This window comes from Phymastichus coffea, unplaced genomic scaffold (assembly GCF_024137745.1).
Source record: "Phymastichus coffea isolate CEN01 unplaced genomic scaffold, Cenicafe_Pcof_1.1 PCOF00016, whole genome shotgun sequence".
NCBI classification, from domain to species: Eukaryota; Metazoa; Arthropoda; class Insecta; order Hymenoptera; family Eulophidae; genus Phymastichus; species Phymastichus coffea.
In genome coordinates this window covers 3,050,629-3,075,713 of record NW_026706827.1, presented here as the reverse complement: position 1 = coordinate 3,075,713, position 25,085 = coordinate 3,050,629, and the positions used below count along the sequence as shown (strand labels likewise).

The following is a 25,085-nucleotide window of genomic DNA, read 5'->3' as shown; positions in this document are numbered from 1 at the left end:
TTTTTTTGGTTTGGAATTTAGACAAGTTTGAAGTATTTTTTGGATAGTTGTCTTGTTGGAAAGTAATCTTATGGCCGAGTTTTCTTCTTCCAAATGGTACAGCATGTTTTTCCAATATACTTTTATATCCTTCTTTGTTTAGCTTTCCATCTATTTTTACTAAGTCTTCAACTTTAGTACCACCGAAACAACCCCAGACCATTGCCGAGCCTCCACCATGTTTACTAAAGAAACTAATTTTTTTTTCTAAGAATCTTTCATTAGTTGGTCGTCGTACAAATGATCTTGCTTATTACCAAATAATTCAACTTTACTTTCATCTGATCACAAAACTTTCTTCCAATTATTTACAGTCTAGTCCTTATGTTTTCTCGCCCATTTCAAACGTTTCTTTTTATTAATGTCTTTCAACAAAGGCTTTTTAGCTGCGATTCGGCCATACAGGCCTTTCTCATTCAGTCTTCTCTTTATTGTTGAATAACTGACTGTAACACCAAAATCTTTTCTTGCAATTGCAGCTATTTCAGGAACAGTTAATCTTGGATTACGGCGATTAATATCACAAATGTTTATCTTGAACATTTGTCTTTCTACATTTTCCTTCATTATTTTTGTTTGTAATATTCCCTTTAAATTTAAATTTGTTAACATTGTAATTAACTGTTCTTAGAATTTTTAAAATTTGAGAAATTTTTTGATTACTTTTTTTAAGCTATGCGAAGCAAAAATTTTTGCACATTGTTCAACACTCAAATTTCTCTTTTTTCCCATTTTAATTAATAAACACTAGATTAGCAATAGGAATAATAATTATTCACAAAACCGGACATAAGGAAATCACTGCTCTGTATTTTCAAAATTCAAAGCAACTGAAGCAATATTTCAATAGAACATGTATCAAACTTATAGTTTTAATACGTTCGACTATATTTACGTTGAAAAGTCATATTATGTCAATAGAAGTAAATTGAATATAAAAATAATGCCGTAGAATATTGGAGAAGCGTAAAAAAGGGAACAAATTTAAAATTACAAACTATAAGTAACAGATTTAAAAAAGGTTCATAAATAAGTCAACTTAAACGTTGGACCGAAACAATAAATAAATGTGGTACTTATTGAGAAAAAATTACCCAAATCTGTCAGTATATATTAGAAAATTTCAAAGCTGCTATTGAAACTGGTATGACAGTGCATGACAAAAATATACGTAGTAAATAGGTGTTACAAGCTCAAAAAAAACTCGGCCCAGAAGATCTAAGATTCAAGGCTTCTGTGGATTAGGTAGTAAAGTTTAAAAATGCTTATAGAATTTTGTTAAGAAAAATAAATAAATTTATTACTAAAAACATTACAAGGTGCTTCAGAACTTCAAGATAGTGCTGACGCTTTTGTTGCTAACGTAAAATAGTGTATACCAAGAATCGGAATACGTAGCAACTATTTATAATTCAGACCAGAGTGGTTCCACATTAGAAATGCATTCAGGAAGGACAATAACGATGAAAGGGAAAAAACAAGTTCAATGTTTGGTACAGTCAGTTTCATCGACAACGCACAGTTACATAATTCAACCAAACATATCAGCTACAGGAAAACTTCTATCACGACTTTTTTTTAGTATTGTAACGGAGAATCACGACTCGGCCGTTGCTCTCCGTCAGGCTCTCGTTGATCCCCGTGTGCCTTGCTGAGCTGAGAGTGTATGGGCGTTGAGCACACTCTAATCGACTGTCTTTCTTGCTCCCTTTCTCGAGGTACGGCGGCGACGGTGATTGGAGGGAGCCGACGACGTGACGCGGCCGTGTGCGCGCGTGCGGCCATTTTGTATGCTACAGTGAGTTGCGATTTTTTTCGCTGATTTATCTCGGGGGACGAGATTCGGCACGATCAAGACACACACACACACTTCGCCGACCACCAGCTTACACATACACACACACACTCAAAGGCCACAACTACAACACTACAGCAACAGGAATAACAATAACAACAACAATTACAACAACAGTTCTAGCCACCGTAACCACACAACAAACCAGTAATAATAATAACGCTAACAACGAGAGTAACAACATTAACAATAACAACGCTAACAACGAAAATAACAACAACATCGTCGAACCTCCAACTAACCAGGATTTGAGAGTACGAGGAGAGCAATTATGGAATAGGAATCCTTTGTTTGCCACAGAATTTTCTTCATCGGAGACAAAGAAGAGCGGACGGAGTGATACGTGCCATCAAAGCGCGGCAAGGTCGGTGCTATGTTTTCTCTCTTTCTCTCTCTCTCTCTCTATCCGAGGCGTCGATTAAATATTATGCGGCTCGGCAGCTGTGCCGGCTGCGATGTCACGCGTTAGATTTGTTCGAGCGATTTGTTTTCTTTGATTTGTATACAGATGTATCTTTCTTTGTATTCTTTCTCCTTGATTGGGTAAACAGCGGTTCGGTGAGCAGCCCTGCAGCCAATCCGCTGCGTGCTTACATTTGTATTTTGATTGTAACGGTGGTATTATTTTGTTCTTTTATATTATTTTGTACTTTTCTATTATTTTGTACTTCTCTTATTATTTAGTAATTTTTTTATATAGATTCGATTATTTTGTTCCCAGATATAAATTCAGTTACTTTGTTTCTTTTTTGTTGTAATTAAAATTATTATGTTATTTTGAATTTTGCTATAATCTCTATACCCGAAGTCACTCCTGATCCCGTGCTAGGCAATTGAGGTACGATTACCGTGTTTGCGCTCGACGCGTTTTTTTTTATTTATTCAGCCGTGGGAACGACTCTTGCTTCCCGAATCCTCAAATAAATAATTTGTACGGGCAGTCGCGAGCCACCTGAAGAAGGACGACTGTGATTTACCGTTACAGTATTATTGTTAAAAGAAAAAACTGGTAAATTCAATCCTATAGTACAATCAACTTTGATAAAACGAAATAATGTACATGTGAAAGCATCAAAATCTGGAAAATTAATCACAGGTGAGATTATTTTTATGTATAATAATACAATAATATAAAAAAGTATTCTATAGCAATATTTTATTTATTTCAGAGCACTTTAAATTTGGTTAAAAGAATTACTTTATCTAAATATTGGTTCTTAATCAATTCTTTTACTTAATTCTTGGAGTGGACATTGTGATAGAGTTGTAGAGGAAATAATGCCAACGAATAAAATTGTTAATATTAAAAACATTCTAACTGGAAGGACAGAGGAGATTCAACCTCTTAATGTACATGGTTTTAGGGTTTGGAAAAATTTCGTGATACAATTTTGAGATTGAGTAATGCTGATAGATTATGACTTCAATTTACATTTAAGAAATAACATTATAATCGCTGGTACATAACCAGTTTTCTTCACTGAGATATCCGAATATTTGTTAATGTTTCTAGTATAAAAGCGGCTATATTACTCAAAAATCAGATAAAACTGATAATCTTGTCGATTTTAGTTTTGGAGAATCTCGTAATGTCAACTGCGAAGTAGAAGGATTTAAGAATGTTGCAATAATATAATATGGCTAGTGTAGAAAGTCATTATGTTTCAAGCACTTCTTTGAAGATTATTACTACTGTGAAAACTATGTCAAATAATACATTTTAATTTACATATGAGTCAAAAATATCTTTTATAAAAATAAATTTTAATAAAGTTAATTTGAAAATAATAAGACAACGTATTACATTAGATAATTATTTTTATGCGTGACTTTTTTCATCCCAGGTTTCGATTTAACAATGATTCCAAGAAGAAATAAGCGATAAACGCGCTGGGGTTAAGGTTGAAGGCAGTAGTCTACTCGAGATAATAAATTACTTATTCTGTAGGATATATTTATTGAATAAATCATCAAAAAATACGCTAGGGTCAGAGTAAGATTAGCTTGTTGTAATTTGATAGGGGTAGTCTTTTTGATTTTGAACAGTTAGGGGTTAAGGGTAACTTGGTTAGGTAATATAGTTCGCTTGTGATATGGGATATATTTACTAACAGAAAACATAACACAGGTCGACAAATTTGTGGAAAGTGCAGATCCAGAGACCAGACCTAGTATACCCAAAGAAATTTTACTCGCTGAAGCCGAATCTGGCCTCAGATCTGATCCATCACCCTCAGTTTCTGATAAATTCTAACCTAAAAGTATAAAAAAGACTTTTCTACTGTTTTTGAACTCTTCTCACATCACTAATTCCCATTTGAGTCAAAAACTGGAAGGAGCATTCGAAAGGACACGTTGTCTACTGAAAAAGCACGACCTAATTTTTTCAATTCAACCTAATAGTTATAAGTCCAAGTAGGAAAGCGTGACCGAGAAAATGAAGTGATCGGTCAAATAATGACCAAGAGCAAATTATAAGATACGTACGAGGTGTGATCAAAAAGTAAGGTGAATTTTTATTTTTCTCAACAAATATTTATTTATTCATCAATTTTTATTTTATCTCCTTCAAAGTAATCCCCCTCGGATATAATGCACTTGTGCCAACGCTTTTTCCAATCCTCAAAGCATTTCAAAAAATCATTTTTTGTGATCTTGTTTAGTTCATCCTTCGATGCCGTCTTTATCTCCTCAATCGTGGCAAAACGCCGTCCTTTCATGGGCCTCTTCAGTTTTGGGAACAAGAAGAAGTCACAGGGGGCCAGATCTGGGGAATACGGTGCCTGTGGCATCGTTACTGTGTTGATTTTAGCCAAAAACTCGCGCACAAGCAACGATGTGTGAGCAGGGGCGTTATCATGGTGCAAAAGCCAATTTTTATTTTTCCACAAATTCGGACGTTTCTGGCGGATTTCTTCGCGCAAATTGCGCATAACTTGCAGGTAATATTCATTATTTACTGTTCTACCCTGTGGCAAGAACTCATGATGCACCACGCCCCTGCAGTCAAAGAAAACTGTAAGCAAAACCTTTACATTTGATCGAACTTGGCGTGCTTTTTTTGGTCTTGGTGATCCAGAATGCCTCCACTGGGACGATTGAGTCTTAGTCTCGACGTCATAACCGTATACCCATGTTTCGTCACCTGTTATAACCCTGTTGAGTAAATCTGGATCATCGTTGACGTCATTCAGTAGCTCTTGGGCGATGCTCATGCGACGTTTCTTTTGGTCGAAATTGAGCAATTTCGGAACAAACTTCGCTGACACACGTCTCATGTCTAAAACACTCATCAAAATTGATTGGCACGAACCAAATGAGATGCCAATATCATCAGCAATTTCTCTAATGGTAATTCGACGATTTCCCAACACTATTTTCTTCACTTCTTCAACATTCTCATCAGTTGTTGATGTGCTGGGGCGTCCAGAACGAGGTTCGTCGTCGGTGTCTTCTCGGCCTTCTTGGAAGAGTTTATACCACTTGTAAACATTTTTTTGGCTTAAAGTAGACTCAACGTATGCCACTTTCAGCATTTCAAGTGTTTTGGAACATTTGATTCCATTTTTCACACAAAATTTAATGCAAACTCTTTGATCCATGTTTTTTAGACAGCAGTAAATCGTGGAGCACGCAAAACACTTCTAACCTTGATGCCTCTCACAAACAAACCAAACATACTACAAAGCTGAAATTTGGAACGTATGTTCTAGACGAGTGTACCGACATAACCAAATAAAAAAGTCGAAGATCGAACGGACGTAGCCCGCTAAATTTCAAAATTCACCTTACTTTTTGATCACACCTCGTACACATACACACACACACATACACAGAGGAGGAGGAGATCGGACAAGCAACCGCAGAGACAAGAGCAGGTGGGTGAGGTCAGGGTCAGATTTTCTCTTTTTCTCTTTTTCGCATGTTCCGGGCGTTCTTGTCGAGCGAGTAGAGCGGAAGACCTGCCAGTTACCTCGCCGTCCGCAATCGTTTTATAATTTTCTTTGTTACAGACGCCATTTCATTATGTATTTTGGAGCCCGCGAATAGTAGTGAAGGTGGATCGGATGACAATCCTGCCGCCGATTCGTACTTCTTCGCGGGCGCGAAGAGACTTTGTCGATCGTGTAACGAGTGGGAGTTTTGTTATTCTTATGTGTGCGTTTTCGATTTGTTTTCGTTAGTTAAGTTTATTATTACTTTTGTTAAATACGTTTGTTGTTATTTAGATTAAAATTGATTGTTAATAATTCCGAGTTTTCATTACTTCGCATTATCACTCCTCACTCCGTAAAATTTGTTAACGCTCGTTTTGATCCGTTTAACTCACTGGATCATTCAGTCATGGGAACGTTCGCACTTCCCCAATCTCCACCTTAAATAATTTTGTACGGACGGCCGTGAGCTATCCGAATTGGAAACGACCGCGAAATTGCACTTCGTTACACTCTTAATTCTATAAATCCGTATGCAACTATCTATGCATCAATAAATCAGGAAGTGGTTCTAATAACTTTTCGAATTTTCAAGAATGGTTTCCACGTTACTGATAAAAGTTCTTTCTATATACTTCCGTTTATCTTAATCACGCCACTTACCGTTAAAGAATGTATCAGAAAACGATTAACTACAGGTTTCAATTATTAGCGTATATGTACTGAATTTTCGAAATAATAAAAAATAGATTAAACCATGTGATAACTTGACAAGTAAACAGTTTTGATAGCAATTAATTATTCGTCTAGAATCAATCCGTTAAAATAAGGTATATGCAAGTGTTACTGAACACCCGATCAGAACTACGTTTCTCCTCAGACTACTTCGTAAATATTAATAAAGAATTAATTAAAGAATGGTATTTTTTAATCATATTTTTAAAATCAAAATATGATGTAGGTGCTTATCATCCAGTTGTACAAGCTTACGTATTTCTAGGATCCCAGAAAATGATGAGTCAATGAAAATTCATTATATAAAACTAAGAGATTGATGAGGTACTTACCTGTTTATACTATGTGAAGAATACTTGCCATATGATCGAACGTTGAAAAGAACTACTGGTTTAAGTTTTCAACAATCAAAATATTCTCATTTAAAAATGCTTGTAGATCTGTAAGGAAATTTTCTAGAATAATATTATTTAACAAAATTCATTGTACTATTGTGACTGGAATTAAATTACTTACTTTAACATTTCTTTATATGTAGAAATTTGTGATTATTTCGCATCGAACAACAATAAAAACAATTCATGTCCAAAGCATTAATAGATCGGTAATTTAGAAGTAAATAATAAATATTATTAATTTAATTGGAAACAAATTTTTTTGAGATATTATTTATTTAATAGTAATTTTCACAAATAAATAATAATATAGACTTATATTTCAAATTCCATAGTTAGCCAAGTTATAAGAATTATTTTATGTAAGTTTAAATTGTTTCCTCAGAATATTTTATACAATATTTAGGATATCCTAGAAAAAATATATTTCAGGATCCCGGAAAATTACTAATAATTTTTCCGGGATCCTAGAAAAAAGGGGTCCCGGAAAGTAGCACTATATACAGGGTGTTCCAGACCACCCGTACACCCCCTCTAGAATCCAAAATAATGGATTAATCAAAAACTGCTTCAGACAAAAGTTGCTGGGCTTCGAGGGGGACATATCCGTACGACCTTGGCTTTGACCTTGGAGGTCATGTTCAAGGTCATTTCAAGGTCAACTTTGTTTTTTTAAATAGGAACCCCCATTTTTGACCCCGGATTCGGAAAGAGCGGGAAATTTTACGTCCAAAACGGTATTTTTAAATTTTTTTTCATGGCCTTGAGAAGGTCGATTTAAGGTCAAATGCTTGAAAAACTGCCTAAAAGCGTTTTTTTAATTTTTAAGATATCGAAAAATGACCTCTACAAAATTTGTTCAGAACAGAGTAGGCCACCCAATGCACCAAAAACCTTTGACCTTTAACCTCATTTTGAAGGTCATTTCAAGGTCGAAGTGTTTTTTGTAATGGAAATCCCTCTTTTTAACCCCGGATACGCACATAGCGCGAAATCCGACGTTTGGATAAGGTATTGTGTTGAGTTTCGCGCGACTCACATCTCTCACCTAAGATTAGAAAAGAGATCGATATAGGTATTGCTTGGTCATGCACCGAATTTTGTTGGAGCGATCCAAGCGATCAATGTTAGAACCATGAAAGTCTAGTAAAGAGAACGGGATGTCGACAGCAGAGTTTATCGACTCAAGGGAAAGAGACAACATAGTAAGAAGTGGAGCGTTTTCATATTTTGAGACATTTGCGTTTTCTCTTCTCGTAGCCTAAATGCATATTTTAATCTGACGTCTGGATAGACTGTGACATGTATGTCACTTGCTCGATTTCTCGTTATCCTCCCATAAAAGGGACAAGATTGACTGAGCCCGGTAATACAGTATTTCGTCTGATCATCCTGTTTTGCCAAAGTCGTGGAGTTTGATCGATAGTCTCCCCCTTGAGTACGACTTTCACGTGATCGCTGGTTGTCTAGTTTGGCTCTAGATTTTCGCACTGATAACTGTACCTTCTTACTTGAAAGATGAAGTGATAATGGCGACCAATGAGAACGCGTCCTTGCCGACGATCGGTAGCGATAATCCAACCCTCTGTTATGTCGTGCACTTGTAGCTAGGCACATTTAATAGTTATTTCTGCTATACCAGTCTAGTCACGGGTGGGCTCATTTTATCTTTGATTAAAAAGCGCAGTCAAGATCTTTACCAGCGCCCAATCTTGAATTTATAACTGCTTTGTATTACTATACATATTGAATAAAAAGTACATATTTATTTATTTATTTTATTTATTTAGGTATCCATATATATATATATACAGGGTGGCCCATTTTAAGTGATCCACTCAAATATCTAGATTGGAGTGAGTTTTATCGAAAAAAGTTTCAGACAAAAGTTACTCAACTGAGGAGGTCATGTTCAAGGTCATTTCAAGGTCAACTTTGTTTTTTTAAATATGAAACCCCCATTTTTGACCCCGGATTCGGAAAGAGCGGAAAATTTTACGTCCAAAACGGTATTTTTAAATTTTTTTTCATGGCCTTGAGAAGGTCGATTTAAGGTCAAATGCTTGAAAAACTGCATAAAAGCGTTTTTTTAATTTTTAAGATATCGAAAAATGACCTCTACAAAATTTGTTCAGAATAGAGTGGGCCACCCAATGCACCAAAAACCTTTGACCTTTAACCTCATTTTGAAGGTCATTTCAAGGTCGAAGTGTTTTTTGTAATGGAAACCCCTCTTTTTGACCCCGGATTCGCACATAGCGCGAAACTCAACACAATACCTTATCCAAACGTCGGATTTCGCGCTATGTGCGTATCCGGGGTTAAAAAGAGGGATTTCCATTACAAAAAACACTTCGACCTTGAAATGACCTTCAAAATGAGGTTAAAGGTCAAAGGTTTTTGGTGCATTGGGTGGCCCACTCTGTTCTGAACAAATTTTGTAGAGGTCATTTTTCGATATCTTAAAAATTAAAAAAACGCTTTTAGGCAGTTTTTCAAGCATTTGACCTTAAATCGACCTTCTCTAGGCCATGAAAAAAAATTTAAAAATACCGTTTTGGACGTAAATTTCCCGCTCTTTCCGAATCCGGGGTCAAAAATAGGGGTTTCATATTTAAAGAAACAAAGTTGACCTTGAAATGACCTTGAACATGACCTCCAAGGTCAAAGCCAAGGTCGTACGGATATGTCCCCCTCGAAGCCCAGCAACTTTTGTCTGAAGCAGTTTTTGATTAATCCATTATTTTGGATTCTAGAGGGGGTGTACGGGTGGTCTGGAACACCCTGTATGTATATATATATATATATATATATATATATATATATATGAATACCTAAATAAATAAAATAAATAAATAAATACTAGTACTTTTTATTCAATATGTATAGTAATACAAAGCAGTTATAAATTCAAGATTGGGCGCTGGTAAAGATCTTGACTGCGCTTTTTAATCAAAGATAAAATGAGCCCACCCGTGACTAGATTGGTATAGCAGAAATAACTATTAAATGTGCCTAGCTACAAGTGCACGACATAACAGAGGGTTGGATTATCGCTACCGATCGTCGGCAAGGACGCGTTCTCATTGGTCGCCATTATCACTTCATCTTTCAAGTAAGAAGGTACAGTTATCAGTGCGAAAATCTAGAGCCAAACTAGATAACCAGCGATCACGTGAAAGTCGTACTCAAGGGGGAGACTATCGATCAAACTCCACGACTTTGGCAAAACAGGATGATCAGACGAAATACTGTATTACCGGGCTCAGTCAATCTTGTCCCTTTTATGGGAGGATAACGAGAAATCGAGCAAGTGACATACATGTCACAGTCTATCCAGACGTCAGATTAAAATATGCATTTAGGCTACGAGAAGAGAAAACGCAAATGTCTCAAAATATGAAAACGCTCCACTTCTTACTATGTTGTCTCTTTCCCTTGAGTCGATAAACTCTGCTGTCGACATCCCGTTCTCTTTACTAGACTTTCATGGTTCTAACATTGATCGCTTGGATCGCTCCAACAAAATTCGGTGCATGACCAAGCAATACCTATATCGATCTCTTTTCTAATCTTAGGTGAGAGATGTGAGTCGCGCGCATTATGAAAACTTGTAATAAGTAGTAGTATCAGCTAGATTGACAAGTCGCGCACGTCGCCGATTTTCCCTTGCCGATGTGTCCTGTGTCCGATTTTTCGTTTTGCTTGGTTTTGGTGTGTAGCCTCTTCTGTTATAAGAATGCTCGCCCACTACGCGTTACATGCAAGTCTGATGTTCATGTATTTGGTGGCTGAGTTGCGTCCAGCCAGTGTCACAACCCCGAACCAGTGGATGTAGAGATACCAGCGAAGACCCGAGTTAGCGGCGCGTGTGGCTAATTTTGAGCGACTACGGCAATAATAGAGGCCATAGCAAACAGCAGTAGCAGGGATAATAGCGAGTAGTAGTAACCAAACCGCGGAAGGTCGGTGGCGTATGTTCTTTCATTCTCACGCATGTTCGGGCGCCTAATTTAACATATAAACATTGTCGTTCGCTACCTGTGCATATATAATATTTGGTCTAATGGGACTTTCTGTTCTTGTTGTTTATTTTGATCTAAATGTCGGAAATAATTTTTATTGCGGAAGTTTCCCAGTGCTACATCCTTTATAACTAGCTATATGAATGAGTTTGAATTCAATGTCACAACTGATAATGATTTTCAAAGCCTTATAATCCCACAGACGATAGCCCTTTTCCGTTTCAGAATAACTAAACATTAAACATTTCATAGCTTTAGCGTCAAGCTTGGATCTATTATGCGGTTCAACATGAACTAGGGTTCGGCATCCAAAAATTCGTAAATGCTTCAAGCTAGGAGTCTTCCCAGTCCATAATTCTTGAGGCAACTTTCCGTCTAAGGATTTATGAGGAGAATGATTTTACAAGTAAGCTGCAGTTGATAAAGCTTCTGACCACAATGACTCTTTAAGTTGAGCATCCTCAATTAAGCTCCTAGTTTTGTTTAGTAGTAATCTATTTAGTCGCTCGGCTCTACCATTTGATGAAGAATTGTAGGCGACGCTAGCTTGATGTAGAATTCCGTACTCATCACAAATTTGTTAGATTCCTGAAATGACATTATTTGCCATTGTCGATCCTCAAGATCTTGATTTTGCAGTGTGCCTGATTTTCTGCATACTTAATGAAGTGTCGATATCTTTGAGTAACTTGATCCTTCTTGTAACGGTCCATACCGATACATAAATTAGTTCTAACAAGAGAACCACCCCAACCCGACCTCGCCGATTCGAATGATTTTGGGATATGTTGTAGTACTTGAAAAAAAATTAGATACGTGTTTTTTTTATCGGCCCATAAGGGCTTTTAAGAGATGAAATCCATCCTGAAAATCAACCCCTAAAATCAGTTTTTTTAATATTTCTCAGCATCAAATGAATATTTTTCAGTAAACTCAACGTTAAAAAATTTCTTATAAAAAGGCGCTTTTAAGGACATAACATTTATACTGAAGGGTTGCAACCCCTTTTTAACAGGGGTAAATACACTATTTTTTGTACTGTTTTACGACATGTAATATAGTAAATCATATGTGAGTGATTTAAAAATCGCACTGATAATGAGAAAATACCAAAATTAAATTGAAGTGTTTCCAGATTTAAAAAAAAATATATTTAAGGGGTGTTTTACCCCCTAGAAACCATCCCCGTCAAACTATCAGTAGGTTAATCCACCTAACCCTGGGATAAACAAGTTTAGTCGTTTGTTATTTCTTGAAATAATTTAATCCTATGCATGAGCGAGCTACCTCAACTAAGCAACCTGCCTCTAACACACCAAACCTCCATAAACCACCCTTACCAAACCACATGCAGGCTAACCCACCTAATCCTGTGAAAAGCAACTTTAGTCGTTTGTTATTTCTTGAAATAATTGAATTTTACACCACAAGCGAGTTATCCCAGCTGTATAACATACCTCTTATCCACCTACCCCTAACCTATCTAACCCCCACCCTTATAAATTAATAATAACAGTTATAGTATCAGTTTTTTTTAAATATTATTTGCATTGTATTACATATAGCTATGTATAAAAGAGTAATAATAATAGTTATTATTTTTTAAACGTAAAGTTAATTCGTAATAAAGAAAAATAACAAGTAATAACAGTTAAAAATTATTAATTTCAAAAGTGGAAGTTTAATATAGTTATTATTTCTTTTTTAGTCTTTTACAATTTGTCAATGAGAAAAGAGATTATAACAAATAATTGATTATATTAATAGTTATAAATAGTTATTATAGTCTCAATTCCTATACTTATAAACTGTTTACTTTTTTCAATTTTCACTTGTGGTTTAGTTTACTTTTTGTTGGTACTTTACTTTGCTGTACACATTAACTTATTTACAATTTTGTCTTATCAATGGCTCGAAGAAGATAAGTTATATGAAATCTACGCCCCTTACGATAATAAGACATCCGATACATATTTCATTATTCATAGTAGTTGAAGAAAAGTCAAGTATTTAAAAAGTTAAAGTTTTTTTATAGTGCTGGATTTATAAATAAACTTATTTCTATATTTACATACAAATTTCCCGTACACGAAAATATAGTACATAACAAGAAGAAAAGTTTTTGTCTACTACGTAAGTATTTATGTCACTTATCATATATAATTTTATTCAAATATTTTGATTTGTAAACATGTGAAATATAACTGTTAAAAACGTATGGTCGAATTCTATCTAAAGATTAGGTTTTCTTTTGCCTTTTGTCAAATTATTCAACTGCAAAAAAGAGTATTTATATCTTGATTTTGTTTTAAATTAAAACATGAAGATCAATCCTTTGAACGTAGTCAATTTATTATTAGCATATTTTCAAAGTTTACAAATACCAGATAGCGAGATTAATTTCAAAGAAATTAAATTGTCAGAAAAGTTGAAAGAAATATTAATAGATGCCGTGTAGGAGTTTAACGATATTGATATGATTGTTGAAAAGACGTTAGATTTTCATGAAGATTATAAAGATACTGATGCTAAAATAATCGAAGATGAAGTTTAACATCACTTTCCTGATCCTGATTTTGCACCAACAAATCAGTGCACAAATAATGATGAAGAAATCACATTTGATTATAAACAAAGAGCCATAGAATTTTGGAGGAGCGGAAAAAACATAAACTTAAAACTGGATACTGTACAACATAGATTCAAAAAAGTTTCATCTATAAATCAACTTAAACGTTGGGCGAAAACAATTAATAAAAATGGAACTTACCGAGAAAAAATTGCGCAAATTTGCCAATACACGTTTGATAATTTAAAAGCCGCTATTGTAGCTGGTACGATAGTGCATGATCGAGATATACGGAAATGGGCATTGCAAGCTCAAAAAATTGTTGGCCATGAAGATATAAGATTTAAGGCTTCTCAAAATTGGTTACTAAAATTTAAAAAAGCTCACAGAATAGTATCTAGAAAAATAAATAAATTTATCATCAAAAAACATTAGAAAGTAAAAAAGAACTACAAACTAATGCTGATGCTTTTGTAGCTGATGTTAAATCATGTATACCAGAAATCGGCATTGCAAACTTTTATAATTCAGATCAGAGTGGTTTCCAATTAGAAATGCACTCGGGAAGAACATTAGTAGTTGAAGGAAAAAAGCAAGTGCAATATCTGGTACAGTCGGTTTCATCGACAACGCACAGTTATACAATTCAGCCAACTATATCAGCAACCGGGAAACTTTTATCACCACTTTTTATAGTATTAAAAGAAAAAAATGGTCAATTCGGTCCCATAGTGGAATCTTTATTATTTAGACCAGAAAATGTGCATGTGGAAGCATCTAAATCTGGAAAATTAACGACAAGTTAGTATATTTTTGTTTATTATAATGCAATGACAAAAAAAAATTTTGACATTTTTTTATTTTAGATCATTTTAAAATTTGGTTGAAAAAAGTTTTTTACCCAAATGTTGGACCTCAATCTGTACTTTCACTCGACTCTTGGAGTGGACATTGCGATAAAGCTGTAAGGGAAACGATGCCGACAAACAAAATTGTTAATATAAAAAAAATCCCCACAGGAACGACAGGGAACATCCAACCACTCGATGTTTATGGATTTCGTATCTGGAAAAACTTCGTTCGACGTTTATCAGATCAAGTAATTTTGATGGACTATGAAATGAATCTACATTTAAGAAATAACATCATAAAAATGCAGTCTCTTGTCCAGAACCAGCTTTCTTCACCAAGATATACAAATATTTTTAAATACGCTTGGTATAAAAGCGGCTGCAGTGCTGAAAAATCAGCTAAAACAGATAACCCTGTTGATTTTAGTTTTGGAAATTCTTGTAATATACATTGCGAAGTAGAAGCATGTAAAAATGTTGCTATAATACGGTGTGGTTGGTGTAAAAGATCATTATGTTTCAAACACTATTTCGATGATTATCATTTCTGTAAGGAATTCGTTGAATGATACATTTTAATTTACCAATAAAAAAAAAGAAAAATATGAAAATTATTATGAAAAATCAAAATATATGTAGTATCGCATACGATGGCTCTTACGTAAATATATTTATGTATCTACATACGAATATAAATATATATGTATAGATCTATAAATGATAATTAGACCTCGTGTTATTCTCGTGTTTATTTTTAAGAGATATTTCTCGCCATTTTGGTACTATTAAAATAAAATATATTAAACATATTGTTATTTGTCATAAATTATGTTTGAGCTACAGATATATTTTATCCGAAAAAATGGGATACCCCACGTACGGTGTAGAAATCAATTATTTTAAGAAAAAGTAACTGATAAACTCAATTCTCCCAAAGTTAGGTCTATTAGCCTACATTTGGTTGGATAAGAGTGGTTTATGGGGGTTTGGTGGGTTAGAGGCAGGTTGGTTAGTTGAGGTAGCTCGCTCAAGCGTAGGATTGAATTATTTCAGGGAATAACAAATGACTTAACTCGTGTTTCCCAGGGTTAGGAGGTTTAGCCTGCTTGTGTTTCAGTAAGGGTGGTTTATAAGGGTGGGGGTTAGATAGGTTAGGGGTAGGTGGATAAGAGGTATGTTATACAGCTGGGATAACTCGCTTGTGGTGTAAAATTCAATTATTTCAAGAAATAACAAACGACTAAAGTTGCTTTTCACAGGATTAGGTGGGTTAGCCTGCATGTGGTTTGGTAAGGGTGGTTTATGGAGGTTTGGTGTGTTAGAGGCAGGTTGCTTAGTTGAGGTAGCTCGCTCATGCATAGGATTAAATTATTTCAAGAAATAACAAACGACTAAACTTGTTTATCCCAGGGTTAGGTGGATTAACCTACTGATAGTTTGACGGGGATGGTTTCTAGGGGGTAAAACACCCCTTAAATATATTTTTTTTTAAATCTGGAAACACTTCAATTTAATTTTGGTATTTTCTCATTATCAGTGCGATTTTTAAATCACTCACATATGATTTACTATATTACATGTCGTAAAACAGTACAAAAAATAGTGTATTTACCCCTGTTAAAAAGGGGTTGCAACCCTTCAGTATAAATGTTATGTCCTTAAAAGCGCCTTTTTATAAGAAATTTTTTAACGTTGAGTTTACTGAAAAATATTCATTTGATGCTGAGAAATATTAAAAAAACTGATTTTAGGGGTTGATTTTCAGGATGGATTTCATCTCTTAAAAGCCCTTATGGGCCGATAAAAAAAACACGTATCTAATTTTTTTTCAAGTACTACAACATATCCCAAAATCATTCGAATCGGCGAGGTCGGGTTGGGGTGGTTCTCTTGTTAGAACTAATTTATGTATCGGTATGGACCGTTACAAGAAGGATCAAGTTACTCAAAGATATCGACACTTCATTAAGTATGCAGAAAATCAGGCACACTGCAAAATCAAGATCTTGAGGATCGACAATGGCAAATAATGTCATTTCAGGAATCTAACAAACTCTAGTTAGAGCCATAGTTACGGCCAAGATCACTTTGCTCTCATGATCCATTACTTTGCAATACCCTTTTTCAAAAATCGTTGAGAAGTCATTTCTTACAATAGAGTTTACAGAGATTAGATTTGCCGATATGTCCGGAGTGTATAGAACATTGTGGAGCTTGACTTTATGTGTGCCTTGATTTGCCACTAGAGACAACATAACCTCGTCTTAACCGCATACTTGTATTTTTGAGCTATATGCTATTTTGACGCTTGGCACATTCGAGCTTCGAGTATCCCGTATTTGCAATAGTATTAAAAGAGATGAGATTAGCATTTGTGACACTTATGAATCCGCAAATAGGCTTTTGCGTATCACCGTCTGAATTTTCGTGAACGTCAACAACATAGACTTTGCGTTGTCTCTTGTTAGATTCGGTTGAACAATCGCGCGCGTAATTTTCGTGTCTGTCACAATTATAACACTTTGTTTTATTTATTTTTTTTCTTTTTTACTGTTTTCGTCCTTCGACGAATTTTCGTTGTGTTGTCTGCGCCAGCTGCGTGACGTGTTTCAGCATCGATTTGACTTAAATGTGTGTATAGACTCTGCGACTTGACAGTACTGGTCGCGCCGTCGATGCGAACCTTTTGAAGTATCTTGATCTTGACTAGATCGGCAGTCACTCTGTCGGTGAGTGTTTCGAGTACCATTACCATCGGCTGATAATCCTCGGGCAAACCAGCGAGAAGAAATGTGGCTACCCAATCATTTAGCAAATTTGTGCCTAGGCCTCGAAGCTTCTGTGACGCACCAATGATATTCTCGACGTAGCTTTCAGTAAACTCACACTCAAACAACCTGATTGACGTAATCTCCTTCACGAGGTACACTCTCCTATCCAAACCGTCATCGATGAACGCCTTTTTAAGTTTCTCCCATATAACCTTGGAAACTCAACTTCCTGCATATGCACGTACAGACTTGTCTCAGCGTCCGTTGGATAGCGATGCGGCTCTGGTTACCTTGACGGTGTCCCAGAGTTCTTCTACCTTGAAGTAATCCTTCATAACAATCGCCCACTTTTGATAATTCTGGCAAGATGCTCGATAAACTGCATCGTTCCGAACGATGTCTTTGTCGCCATTTTTAGCGCTTTGTTCCTGACACAGCACTTCGCCTTCGTCGCTCAAAAAGAAAAAACGTTTTTACGCGCCCAACGCACTTACTAACTCGAGCCTTTATTCACTTGAAGTCCTCACGCTGGACCCGTAATCTGATATTTATATACAGCGAATACGGGAGTAAAATAAGGATAACTCTCGAATTGTAATTAGATGAGGATTTTATTCGGACTTGTATGCTAGGCATTTGGCCAGCAAATTCAACTGTAAGCGTGAGCATAAGATTGAATAGCGTGACATAGAATATAGACATAATAGAAACATATAGTTATCAATTTAAATAACAACATAAATGATGTGTTTACCTTTTCTATGTTTTCGTTTATTTCCTTTTTTTTCAAAACTTTAAACAGATTTTTTGTTTCTATTGCATTGCTGTTCAAATTATTAAGCCAGTAATCTTCGATGAGGGTTTGTCTTTACTTAATAAATCTGTTTTCTATCATGCTGTTTCTTTTATTGTTCCTCTGGAAGAACTTATGTAAGAACTTATCTTATGTGGTAATGGTACAGATAAAAAAACAGCCACAATATTTCTGGAAGAGCTCACATAAATTCTTCTGATACGTCTTACGTAAATTCTTTCGTATATTCTGCCGAAAAAATTTATCCCCTCATTTTCAAGAGGTCAGAAAACACAAGTTCCTGTATCACCAACTCTGCAATGCTAGTTACAAACAGCTGAACTCTATTGCAAAATTACTTGTTTTTTGTAGTATTTAATTGATAAAAAATTTAATTCGAATTTTGGAAGAAAATCTTTGCAGAATAAAATTAATAAAGGATATACAAAACACATTAATGATCAAATTTAAGCATGAAAATTGAAATAGAAGAAAACTACCATTTAAATAAATTTCATCTAATAATTTGTCAGCTTTTTATAAAATGATGTTAAGGGATATAAAAGTTTTTTTCACAGGCTCATAATAATTATCGTAATAATTTTCATATCTAATTGAATCAGTTCAAAGTGATAATTCAATAGCAATTGAAAGTGGTAATTCAATACCATTCATAAAAATATACTTATAAATATCGATACCTTGGGGCAATGCTATTCCATTAAATCATTTCTATAATGTTTTCTAATCAATATTGAGACTTTAAATTTTGTACTCACATTCTCAGAATGTTGATTTAAATATACTATTTAAAAAAATTTTAATTTTCGAAAATTTTTAACAGATTTTTGAGGATCTACATTACTCATTCCATAACTTTCGAGATTATAATTTTTTATAAACAATCCTAAAAATTATTTTGTGAAAAAGACTATTAGAAACTTCATGCTTAATGAATTATTCTTAAGTTTTTTTGCTTTAATCTATCTGCAACTTTCAAAATACGAGTGAGTTGAACTGATGAAACACTTTTTCGTTTCGTGGAGCCCTCTTTGACAACTGCTGTTCAAGGGAACTTCATCATTTATTAACACAGATATTAAATCCAGCTAGAATAGTTGATCAAACACTTTAATTTTTAAGAACTTCTAGCTGTGATCTAAGAAAACTGTGATGTTGAAGATTGATTTTATTACATTTGTAGATAAATATTTTTATATATTAGACTTAAATTCGAATACATTGTAATTTGTACTATTGTATTAAATAAATTGTAAAAACTATTTCATTTTGTATAAATGGATGAAAACAGTACTTAATTGATAGGATCATATAGTTGAAAAATTACAATATGTATTATTTTTTGTGGTCAACAAAAGCATTCACTAAGTTGTTTTAAAAAATCTCATTTCCATTGGTTGTTTTATACCTTTAGTAACATGTTACTTGAGGAAGTTCTGCTAAAGTTTGCAGTTTACAATTCATGGTGATAGTAGGCCGATTTCTCATTTTATAGTAAAATTATGGAAGGAAAGAATATTAATAACTTTGTTACAAAGTATTCTAACTTGTAAAATTTCAACTGAATTTCTTTTACTATTATAAATAAACATGCCTGAAGTTTCGTTAAACTAGTAAAGACGTTGATTGTATTAATGTACTACCTTGATAATGATAATAGATCAACAACTGTTATATTAGGTCAAAAGTTAAAAATAGTACAATGAAACTGTTGAATCCTATATCACAAGTGAGACCATAGAAAAGATAATAAAATGATATAATATTTTGTATAATACTTTTCTACTATACTATAATTTATAAAAATAATTAAAAATTAGGTAAAATCTTTACACAAATGTTGTCAATCCTTGACTACTTTTAATTACTAAACTGATAATTTAACTTTAAATATTTCAAAGTAATACTGAATATTAAATCACATATATTAAAATATTAGAAATGATTTCTTTGGCCCTCATTTTTAATGATATATTTTGTTTCAATAATAAGAGTTATAAATTATTAACACGAAAGTTCAATTATATAATTTAATAACAAACTGGTTTATTTTTTTTTTAGAAATTGACTAATTTTTTTAATTGTATGTTATAATTGAATTATTATAAATAATTAAGTTAGTGCACAGTAATTTTACATATTCCACACAGGTATAATAAAAATTAATAGACATCAGTATAAGCTAAACATGTTAAACAATCAATATTTCAAGTTTAACATGTATTTCTCATAAAATTATAAATGTACAATACTCTTTCATTTTTGTTTGTTAATGCTAGAATTTTAGCTTACCTATTTAAATTTGATAAATCAATTTGATCCATATCAATAACATGCATTTGTCGAAAACCCATATATGCTAAATTTTTTAAGCATTCACAACCTAATCCACCGGCACCAACTATAAGTACTTTACAGTGTTGTATTACAAATTGCAAACATTCGGATGAAGGTTCAAAGTCTTGGTGACAGAATGGTCCTGATCGTTCCAGTATTTTTCTTAAATAACTCAATTTTCTGTGCATGTATTCAATTTCCATTTTCAAATACTAGCTATAATTCTATATTTTGAATATAATTATTTGTTAGGTTATATATATCACTGTAAAGATTATAACACTAAATTAATTAGTACTATTTTGTCAAAATCAATCTGAATCGTTCTATTCTTTACTTTGTTTAAAATCAATCGAGAGTTATTAACAAGTGAATTTATTCAGTATTTGATTTTACAAAACTGAGATATTGAATTGTAGTCATAGAGTACGTATGAAATATAGACATGGGTTCAATTGAAATTTTAAACTGATTCAAAAAATTGGCAATTACAGATAATTTAATTTAATGATCTAATGTTAACTCAGAATTTTTAAATAAAATAATTTTAGATAATTGAATTTGTATCTCCAGCCCAACCAAGAGAGAGACAAAAAATGTAGTTGTTTCATGTGCAACAATTAGGCCCCGGTTACATTACATACGGATGCGGACGGATACGGACGCGAATCGCAACTTTAGTTACATCACTAAAAATATCTAGTTCGATTATTTAGTACCAACACTACCGGTAGTGAGCAAAAGTGACTGTTTTTTAAAACTGTAGCGCTGAACGTACCACATTTAATGTTCAAATGTCAGGTCTACAATTTACTTTTCAAATTTTCATGAATATTGCCTATTGATGAGTATGCTAATGTAAAAAAAGTTTTTGGGGTGATTAATACATATCATTTATATATATTTTCTTCTTCTCATATATTCAAGTACTTCTCTCTCTCTCTCTCTCTCTCTCTCTCTCTCTCTCTCTCTCTCTCTCTCTCTCTCTCTCTCTCTCTCTCTCTATCCATCGGGGTGACCTCCTTCAAGAACGAACTGGACCCGTCTCGCGATAGCGACTCCGCACCGTTCATCTGGTTTTCGGATAACCTCCGGAGTGGTAGCCAGGGGAACCGTCTGCCCCGTTGTCAAAGGTCCCTGACTTTGAGGAGCCTGCTGTGGCACCTATCTGTTTTGTGGGACAGACGGCACGCTGGGCAGCGGCTCAAGACCGGTACTGGAGCATCTCGGCTAGAATCAACCCTCGCTTGTTCAAGCGAGTATGCCAGGCGACATCGCGGGCAATCGCTGACGGTTGTGTCCAACCGTCCGCAATTATGGCAGTAGTCGGGTCTAAGCGGCGGCTCCGTGCAGTCGGCCCTACGGCGGGAGCCCGTCCGGCAATTAAAGCTTCTAAACAATGGGAGATCTAGCTGATCGTCTTACGGCACAGACGCCAATCCCCGGAGAAAAGCCCCCCTCACGAGTCCGAACCCTGCACTAGAGACGCCAGCCCTAACTGGCACACTCGCCGGGGCTGACCCAACTGATGGCTTTTCCCCACGCCTTACAAACCAGGTTGCCTCAGATGATGTCGAGGCATGCCTAGTTGTCGGCACGGGGAGGACGGGCAACGAGGCCAGAGGAGACGACGGACGTAGTAGCGACTCCTCCACCTCCATCGGCCCGTCGACGCGCTTACGGGGCCCAGGCCTTTGAGTCAGTGATTGACTCGCCGCTCGACTCGTAGTCGTCACGGGACGCTAGTCGGCTTCCACCGATGCAGCGTCCGCAACCACACGAACCAATAGCGGCGGCACTGGATCCCTAGAATGCAATGGCGACTCTATGTTGCAGGAGGACAGATCAAGCCGCGCTCGCCGCCGCCTCCGTCCTGCGTTAACGCGTTCTTCATGTTCTCGCCTTCGCTCATCAGCCGAATAGCCAGCCGGCGCGTGACCTCCCGGTCCATCAGTCCTTACGAACTGATAGGCCAGATCGAGCCTCTGGAGCCGAAGAGGCTTCCACGGCAATGGCTCATGTACGTGCTTCTGAGGCGCCACTCGTCGCCAGGCGCCGTCTTCGTCGAAGATCTCCAACACTCCGTTGGTACCCGCGGAACATAATACCGTGCTATCGCGACCGACTCCTTCGTCCTCGCGAATTCGCGCGCGTCCTAGCCATTCTCCCGAAATTCGGACTTGGGGAGCGACCGATTGAGATACGTCGCTAATCCGGTGACGATCCTAAACAGGTATTTGTATCAACCGGGGGTTGATACAGTCCCTCCGCGGCGGAAGCCACGCGCAATCTCTCCGCCGCCTCACGTATTGCGAGAGACGTCAGGCGGTAGGACGCACACTTGCGTACGGCTTCTGCCCAGTACTGTACTGGAGCAGCCAAACGTAACGTCGTCGATGGAGCCCTGCTTTTTTAAGGCTCACCAAACCCAACTTTTCAAAAGGGACCGGACACACCGGTAACGGTTGAGGAGTCGGCACTCCTCGCGACCTGAGACTGGCACGATCAAACGTCTCGTTCGAGGCGCCAAGAAGCTGTGGTGGAGCCTCAACCAGAGTGGCCGCCTGCTCTTCTCGTGAAGGAAAAGCGGCGAACCCCTCGGCCTGGCTCGACCCCGCAGCTTCCGGCGCCATCGATTATTGCAACACGTTGGGAACGCTCATCCCGATCGCGACAGATAATTGCGCGGAACGGTTGGGCTTAAAGGGTGCGGCGGCTCCCAACTCCGTCGCTCTATTATCCATCGTCGTTACCAATACCTTAAAAATAAAATAACAGACATCCAAGTTATCATACCTATAGACTACATGCCTCCTTGCCTTCAACTAATATCCCTTAACCTTTCGAGGTGTAAGGTATCGCTTTAAGTCCGGCACGTGCACTCGCGCAACACGATATTTGCTTTCCGTCTGCAAATAGTATATTTCCGGTGATAATACTCTAACGATTTTGAACTACCACCATATTTAGGGTCTAGTTTCGCGTTCTTACCCTCCGCAGCGTTAGAGAGCGAGTGAACTTTCCGCCAGACTAACAAGGAAAGGTAACCAACCCAAAAAAATAAGAAACACTTATTTTTTTATCGGCTAATTTTTACTTTAAAGGGGTAAAAACCTCCCCTAAAGTTAACCCCCAAAAAGCATTTTTTTAATATCTCGGCTTAAAATTAATATTTTTCAGTGAAACAAATTGGAGGTTATTTCTTACAAAAGGAGCAGGTATTTCATGGTGATTTTAAGAGTAAGGATAGCATCCCCTATTTTTTAGGGGTTGAAAACATATATTTTTTGACATAATTTTATAATAAAAAAGTTTAAACCGACTAAAAAAAATTAGAATAAATATTTAAACATCCATAATAACAAAATTTAATTGACGTCTTTCGGTGTTTTAATAAATATTATCCCTAAGGGGGGTAAATCACCTCTAACACAAAATAACTATAAGTATACTTCAATCCATAATATTTTGTAGAAGGTTTGTATATACCCTGCTAAAAATAATCCATTGAAAATTATTAAAAAAAAGTGAATAATTTTTAATCATAAATCTGAATCCCTCATATGCCAATTAAAATTCTATTCAAAACGATTTCTCCCGTGCCAGTGAACCAAGTTGATTAAAATTTATTAGGAATCTAATAACATTCTTTGGGTTTTAATAAGAAATATAGTGATAAATCAATAATATTTAATGAAATTCAATTAATAATTATTTAGATTACATTCTATTGATATCAATAGTACTATTAGGTATTCAGATTTATGATTAAAAACTATTCAATGTTTTCCCGCAATTCAAGTAGCATTAGGAATCATTAATATTGATTGACTTATAATAAAATGCAATCACTTTCAATAAAATTGATGATTCGTAATTGAAAGCGCGATTAAAATTGAATCATATTTAACGATATTCAATAAGAATCATAATTAATATCCACATTTACGATTAAACTTAATAATTTTTAATCACTTTTAAAAACATTTCTAAAAACGGACGGTTGGTCATGTTTAAAATAATACTTTTTTATATTTTTCAATGATCTTTGATTAGGCACAATATTGAATCACGTTTAATTCAATAACTTTGAATATACTCCAATAAGCTATCTAGCACTATAAATCGTGCAATCACATTCCTCTATCATATACTTTTTAATATACCCCAATAAATTAAATGAGAATTATTTTCAATAACATTCAATATATTGATATGCATTTGATTAATACTTTTTAATGGATTATAAAATTTACCTACGAATCACTTTCAATAAAATCGAATCACAAGTCCTACTCTCATCAGGTGTATTTTTAATATCATTATAACGAATCCTTTATAATACATTTTAATACTAACAGTCACGATCGAAATATACAGTATAAAATCGTAGATTTATACGAATAATATAATGATTCTTTTTTAATCAAGACTCCGTCTTGAATAAGTTCGGAATTAAAATAGCATGTAACGTAACTAGCAGTCTTTATTTGAATTGAAAGTTATTGATTTCGTGTAAATCTTCGATGTTATTGCAAAATAATCGTTAGTATGTTAAAAAAATAACACAGTAATTATATGTGTTCTCGATAGACTTTATTTTTTCATGATGCTACTGTAACGTCGGGCCATTTATTATCAATAAACTATCTTTTTTTTCTCATGTACTTTTGCGTAGCTTAAATTTTGTTATGATTAAGTCGGAGGATACCAAGCGTAGACACGAGTCACAAAAGAAAAGGTGTTTATTGCTGTGTAC

The 25,085-nt window shown here is 35.3% G+C and overlaps 1 protein-coding gene across 2 annotated transcripts in view; it reads right to left on the bottom strand.

Annotated features, from left to right (window-relative positions):
- LOC131675062 (NEDD8-activating enzyme E1 catalytic subunit) overlaps window positions 1-25,085 on the bottom strand; it is a 353,933-nt gene that overhangs the window by 296,912 nt on the left and 31,936 nt on the right. The window contains exon 1 of one of the 2 annotated variants that reach the window (XR_009302985.1): window positions 20,282-20,893. Coding sequence is in view for 1 of the 2 variants with exons in the window: in XM_058953895.1 (XP_058809878.1) it covers window positions 20,282-20,529 (248 nt within the window). In the remaining variant the exon portion in view is untranslated. Of the gene's footprint in view, window positions 1-20,281; window positions 20,894-25,085 lie in introns of those variants that run through there. The other variant, XM_058953895.1, reaches the window with a different exon arrangement.